The 7,079-nt window shown below is 50.0% G+C and overlaps 1 protein-coding gene across 1 annotated transcript in view; it reads left to right on the top strand.

Annotated features, from left to right (window-relative positions):
- The first annotated feature begins 60 nt into the window (after positions 1–60).
- C2CD2 (C2 calcium dependent domain containing 2) overlaps positions 61–7,079 on the top strand; it is a 37,341-nt gene continuing 30,322 nt past the window's right edge. Inside the window, exons 1-2 of the mRNA XM_085208976.1 lie at positions 61–491; positions 1,787–1,885. Of these exons, the coding sequence (XP_085065102.1) occupies positions 198–491; positions 1,787–1,885 (393 nt within the window). The 5' untranslated portion in view covers positions 61–197. The remainder of the gene's footprint in view (positions 492–1,786; positions 1,886–7,079) is intronic.

Raw genomic sequence — 7,079 nt, 5'->3', positions numbered from 1 at the left:
CCCCTGCGGCGCGAGACCAGCTCCGGGCCGGGCCCTTGCCTCCCCGTCCGCCCGGCGGCGGCGTGGGCGGGGGCTGAGCTCGGCGGGGGCGGCGCGGCGCTGGGGCGCGTCCCCGTGCTGCCCGCCGGACGCGGCTGCCGGCTGGGCCCTGCGCGGGCTGCGGCTGCCGGAGCGGGGGGCTCCCATTATGGTCAGCCATGGCGTGGCCGGCGGGCGGGCTGGCCGAGCTGCGCTGGTACGCGCTGGTCGCTCTCTTCGTGGCCGCGTTGGCCACGCTGGCCGTTTACCTGGTACAGTACGCGCTGCTGGCCCTGCGGCGGAGGAGGGGAAAGCGGCGGCGGCCCCCCCAGCAGCCCCCGGCGGCGCCGCGGGACGAGCTGCTGGAGGAGGGCGGCTCGGCGCTGGCCTGGGCGCTGTCGCTGGGCAGCTGGCGGCGGCAGTGGCGGCGGGCCTGGGTGGCGGCGCTGCGCGACGAGGCAGCGGCGCGGGCGGTGAGTGCGGGGCCGCAGGTGAAGCGGGGGGGGCCGAGGGGGGCGTGGGAGCGGGCCGTGGGCGGCGTGCTGCTGCCCCTCGGGGCGTCCGTGCGGGGGGAGCGCTGTGTGTGTGCCTCTGTAGGTCTGATAGAGCCGGTGGTCCCGGAGAGAAGGCTGGGGCAGGAGGAAGAGCCGGGCAGCGTGTGCGTGAGAGATAAGGGGAGCGGCGCAGCCCGGCCCGCAACCAACGCTGGCTGCAGGCGGGCGGCCCGCGTCCCGGTCTAAGCGCTGGCTCGGCACACGCCCCGCCGCAGCCGCTCCTCGCAGTGAGCTCACAGCGTGGCACCCCGCTCCTCTCAAGGCGGCGGTGCACTGGTGGCTCTGGCAGCCTCACCTCGCCGCACAAACCGCTGTGCGCCCCGAGCGGCTGTCAGCGCTGCCCGTGTCCCCTCACAGCGACGGCCGGGGAGGGGCTCGTTCCCCACCTAGTCGAACTGAATGTTGGGGATTTGGTAGTTTTAGCATGGCCTAACGCAGCTGTGTGCCTAGGGAGCTTTGTGCCCGCACAGCCCTGAAGGCTAGCCGTGTCCTGGGCTGCATCCAGAGAAGCGTGGCCAGAAGGGTGAGGGAGGTGATGCTGCCCTTCTGCTCTGCACTGGTGAGACCTCAACTGGAGTACTGCATCCAGATGGGGAGTCCTCAGTACAGGAGAGACATTGAGCTGTTGGAGTGTGTCCAGAGGAGGCAACAAAAATGATCCAAGGGATGGAACACCTCTCCTGTGTGGACAGGCTGAGAGAGCTGGGGCTGTTCAGTATGGAGAAGACTTGAGAACAGAGAGTGGCCTTTCTGTATCTAAAGGGGAGCTGTAAGAAAGAAAAGCACAGACTTCAGCAGAGCCTGCTGTGACAGGACAAGAGGAAATGAAATGGTTTCAGACTGAAAGAGGGGAGATTTAGGTTGGACATAAGGAAAAAGATTTGTACAGTATGAGTGGTGAGGCACTGGCAAAGGTTACCCAAAGAAGCAGTGGATGCCCCATCCTTGGAGACACTCAAGGTCAGGCCGGATGGGACTCTGAGCAACCTGATGTAGCTGTAGGTATCTGTGTTCATTGGAAGAGTAGTTAGATCACATGGCCTTTATGCGACACTTCCAACTCATACAGATCTATGTGCTCTGTGGAGGCTGAGGTGCAGCTGGGTCTAGATATGAGCCCTAAGTGCAGATTTTCAGGCTCTCCCTTGTATTTTCATCCCTCATCTCCAAGGTGTAGCTTCACCACCTGACAGTGTTCTTCTTTTCCTCCCCAGGACTCACAGCTGCTGACATTTGAGGAAGATGACCCAGCAGAACCGCTTGAGCTCACAGTTAAACAAGTTGTTAGCGTGGTGAAGTCTGTTCAAGAGAAGGTAAACTTCATCTTTATTGTGCTTCAGGGTACTTTTAGTAGGAAATGCCAATTTTGTTTGAGTGTCAGTGGGAGTTTTATTCTTCAGTACCTAAGTTAGTGAAGGTTGGTTTCAGACTGCCTCCAAGGGACCTCTGTGCATTGGTTCACTTCTTGAGCAAGCCATAAGCAAAGCACTGCAGGGCCTCTGCCAAATGAACAACAGCCAGGGCTGCACTGAGCTGTTAGAAACACCTCCATGTCCTCCTACTGCCATTGTTCTTCCCAGTCCTGTTGTTGAAGTTGGTTGGAGATTCATGCAGGAGGAAATGCCCTGGGGCCAAAAGACCTGCCTGCCTCCTGCTGTGCTGTGGTCAGGGCAGGCCTGGTTCCTGGCTCCCAGCCACACAGGGTCAGCGTGGCAGGTGCTAAGTACTCCAGGTGACTCCTGAGGAGGACTTGTCTCATCCTTCCTCTCCCACCTCCACAGCACGTATTGGGAAGTGCCAATGCTGAGTATGGGCAGTATTAGAACATGGTGGAATGTAGCTCTTATATCAGTGTACAAATGCACTAAGAGGAAAGGAATGTATGTGTGCTTGTTGGCACTGATAGCTCCTGTATTTCCATCTTGTTTTCAGTAACTATTAGCCAACGACTGTTAGCTCAGCTTCAGGCCCCTGAATCAATTTAACCCATTACTTTTCTTCTAATTCTCCTTCTTTACGTTGGTTTGCTTGTCTCATTTAAACATTAAGCAGCTCTGCTATGATTCCTTTGAAAATTATGCATGCTTATCTGTCTGATACCCAACTTACAGTCACACCCTGATTGGTGGCAGCTGGGGATTGCCAACTTGTAAAGCTCTTTGTGCACTTGTTCTCCAGCCATAGTTCTGTTTTGTTTTTTTTTTTTTCCCCAACATTTCCCTTTCATACTAATGCTCCCTGCCCCAGTGGCTCTCTCCTGTCTCTGGGGTTGCTGTGGCAAAGCTGTGGTAACATGGGCAGCAAGAGCTGGGCGGCACTGGCTGTGGTGTGGCTGGGCTCTTGCTCTCCTCTATCAGGGGCTTTGTGTCCTGGCACCCTCCCTGCTGCCTTGTCTGACCTTGGGTTGAGCCATTTCAGTATGTTAATCAAGTAGTTAGTATTGCAGCCAGCAATCTGATGTGGTTTCGCAGCAGCTTAAAGCAATATAAACACATTTTAAAATGTATTGGATTAAGAGAGTTTTGCTTACATAATTGGGTGGTTCTGAATTCCCCCAAAACCTGTTTCCATAATCTTGTGCACAGCTGCTGGGAAATATTCTCTGAATGATTCCTATTTCTTCAGTTAAGGTACAACTGAATAATTTATTTCTATTTCAGTATGTAATAACCTCAGAGTAGCACTCTGATGCGTAACCACCTCCAAACACCCCAAGAGTTCTCTCATAGGCTCACTGTTCTGCTTACATACTCCTTGGGTAATACTGAGCATCCAAAGTGTTTCATATTTTTCTTTTTTCTTGCACTTCAAACCCTTAATCTCCGCAAGTATTTCCAAAAAAAAGCAAAATGAAACTGAAATCTCCCTTATCAGCTTGTCTGGACACAATCTTCTCATTCATGTTAACCCTACCCATGGCGGGGGGTTGGAGATGGATCACCTTTATGGTTCTTTCCAACCCAAATCATTCTGTAATCCTATGTTGGTGGCTTACTATTGGTGCAGCTGGCTCTGGATGTGGCTAGTGGCTACACGCTGCTTGCTTACCAATGTTATGGCATTCCTTAGAGCTTGGCATGTGCTAAGTGTGAGAAGGACGTGGTTATGGTGGTGATGGGTTGGTGATTGGACTAGATGATCGTAGTGGTCTTTTCCAACATTAATGATTCTGTGGAGTGTAAAACTTTAATGCAGGTGGGTGTATGCTTATGGAGCCATGTGGTACTTGTCCTTTGTGGAGCAGTCTGTGCTCCTATGCACTGCACGGTGCTGGGAGCAGCCTCATGCCTGGCGCACACCCACACCAAGCTGACAGGAGGTTGCCAGCCTGCTGTGATTCTGCATTGCTGACAGCCTTGTTTGTGACCAGGACACACGCTGACACATGTGGCCCTTAGGTGTGTACAGCTGTGCTTGTGCTGAAGGAGCTGGAGGCTGTAAAACTGGCGTGCATTCCACAGCATGCCAATGCAGATACAACAGAGCTGCTGTGTCAGGAAGGTCGCACCACACTGCCCCTGGGCAGAGCCTCTGCTTGGTTGTAGTCTTCGCTCCAGGTTTGGGTCAGAGCCTAAATACGTAGAATGGAGCAGGCTGTTTTCATTGTGTAGGGCTGACTGTTCTGTTTCAATAAAGTAAACATTTGCAATATTCTCGGCTATTTCTGCCAACCTTTCCGTTACCAGAATCTATTTCCAGAAGCTTTGAACTTCCCAGCAGCAATAGAAGGGCAGCAGAGGAGATGATTCTCTTGTTGGGAGCTTGGCACGGAGGGGTTTGGACAGAGCAAACTTGTCTGTTTCCCGACTGTTAAACTGCAGAAGTCCCCCTCTTCCTCCTGCTTCGTGCTTAAACAAAGAGGGGAAGAAGCCCTCTGAGTGCCCACAGTTTGCCTTTTCCTTTGATAAGCCGTAGTAAAAAGCTGCTGCAGGAGGAGTGGCTGTCCTGCAGCACAACAGGCAAGAGCAGATAGTAAAGCTTTGTGTCAGTTTTTCTATTATGAATTCCATGGGGCAAATGGTGGAGCAGAAGGAGGGCTGCTTTGTGGCCTTATGTGAAGTCTCATTTTGAGACCGGCTGTGCAGTGTGCCCAAAAAGACAACTAGTTCAGCGGTGTGTCTCTGCTACTTTGTTCCCATCCAGCATCACTCTGGGGTGCGGAACCTCCCAGCTCCCCCTGTTTCAAAGCCCACAAGGGCAGTTTGGTGCAGTGGCTGCTTTCCTTTCCAGGAAAGTCTGCTTTCTCATCCTGAATGCTGCAGCATTAACTGGGATTCATCCCCTGTTATGTACATGTGTTTATCTCTGTTTGTTTGTGGTGGACTGCACTACCCTGACTATCACGTGCAGTCTGTATTGTTCCTTAACTCCTTTTGCTTGGGAAGCTGTCCCAGGGATTTGCTGCTTTCATGATTGTATTGTTTGTGGGTTTTTTTTCACAATCCTAAGTGGAATCATGGCCCATGCAGCTTTTTCATTTATTTATATTTTTTTCTTCCTGTATTAGCATGATCCTTTATCTCAAATGTATTCACTTCTTCCCTCGGCACTTGCTGTCTATGGGTATATCACAAGGGAGTTACATTTCCTTCCAGTCTTTGTTTGAGCTAAAGAAGTTGTTCCTCAGGTCTCTTTTCTCAGTGCTGCCCTGCTTGTCCCTTGTGTGTCCTGCTCCAGTTGGATTCATTCTTGAAAGTCATACTGAAGTGGTAACAGCGCTACAATGAAGTCTCAGAGTGTGTTGAGATGTCTGCCTCGCTGTGCTTCTTGGCAGTGCTCTCTCAATTCCTTTAAGGATATTTTCCTGTATGACCTGCTGCAGGGAACCTGCTGTAGCAAGGGGCCGGTCTCCGTGGTCTCCAGAGGTCCCTTCCAATCCCTACAACACTGTGATTCTGACCTACCTCTCTTTTGGCTGCTTCACATTGTTGTTGACTTCATGCTTGCAGGTCATGGCTTTTTCTTAGAGATATACTTCTCCTATAGAGGGGAGTTTTTCTTAATTCTTGCATGTATGCTTTGTATTTTGAGTTGCATTTCTTTCTTCAAGGTTTTCAGCTTTCTTTCCTCACTTTCTCTTACTGTTGAATTTTGGAAATAGGTATCCCAATTAAAATAGGCAAGACAACATAGCTGATCTAACCTACTTTGAAACTGAGTATCTTGTCAAAAGGAGGCATCTGTGCTGGAATTTGTTTGCTTCAGTGGTGCTAATTACTGGTTTGGGCCCTGTCAGACAGCCTGCTGCAGATGCGTGTGGTCCTGCTTCAGGCTTTAGTCCCATTCACCAGCCTGGTTCAGGTGTCAGCGGTAACCCGGTGTCCACAGTGGCACTACATGCAAACTGGCAGACCTCTTGTATTTTACTGTCTTCGTTTGTCTCTGTCTCTTCATCTGTGCTGAATAAGCTCTTTGGAAAGACTTGTGTGTTAGTGAGGCCAAAGTACCAAGTCTTGTTCTGCTACTTGCTTTCCCCCTTCTTAAATATAGGTACTGCTTCTTGTCCTCCCACCATCCGATACTCACTTGGTTTGGTAGACTCACTGAAAATTCTCCCTCTCCTGTCTGATTGTATTCCCTGATAATTGCTTTTTTTAATCTTTCCTTTTTCTCTACTTTTTTGAATTTGCATGTCCATCACTCGCAAAAGAATGACTGAAATCACTTAGTATATCTGTTTTTGTTTTTCTTCTGTTACTTACGCAGGTAGCTCCTTTTTCTGTGCACCCATTCCATCACCCTGCCTTCACCCCAGAGCTTATCATCATTTTGAAGAACTGCCCTGAATTTGTCTCATTATATTTGCAGGCACGCTTGCTTTCATGCTAGCTTCTAAAAATCTTCTTCAAGCAATGCCTGGGTTAGACATTGCCTTTTCTCCTCTTCCCTTCTCAATGTTGTCTGTGTCATGTAGCGAACTACTTGGGTCAACAGGGAGCTGTATAGGAGCTACAGAAAGCCTCTTAAGAAGCCAATCAGTAGGCTCAGGTTGCCAAAGCAGGTGGTGTAATTTTTCTTTTGAGTAGCTGAGTGTAATGATTGTGAAAAGGCAGAAGTTTCTGACTGGAAAGTTTTCTCATGGAGAGGTTATACATTAATCATACAAACTTATCCATGTGAACATTGACAAGAGAAACTTCCTGGGCCAGAGAAGAACCTTCTCTTTCTTTTTCACAGTAATACTTCAGGGAAAAAAAAAAAATTGGAAATTATGGAGCTCCCAAGTCTTAGAGCATCCTGATCCCTGCAGCTGAGGTTAAGGCAGCTTTTACTCTATGGCTGCTTCACAGTATTGTATTTGTATTAATTTTTGATTACTTACATGCTACTGATATGTATTTTGCAACCTCAGGTAACTTTCTCCTTCTGGAAACAAAATGCAGTAAAGCTGATTTCTGTCCAAAAAGCAATTGAGCTGATAATGCTGGGAGTTTTACATACCCATGTGATACAGTCCGGCTTGAGGAAGGTGGAGGACTTCCTCTGTTGGGCTCTAAGAACTTCCTT

The sequence above is a fragment of the Meleagris gallopavo genome, chromosome 1 (assembly GCF_905368555.1).
Source record: "Meleagris gallopavo chromosome 1, MGAL_WU_HG_1.1, whole genome shotgun sequence".
Taxonomy (NCBI): domain Eukaryota; kingdom Metazoa; phylum Chordata; class Aves; order Galliformes; family Phasianidae; genus Meleagris; species Meleagris gallopavo.
This window is presented reverse-complemented; position numbering and strand designations above follow the sequence as displayed.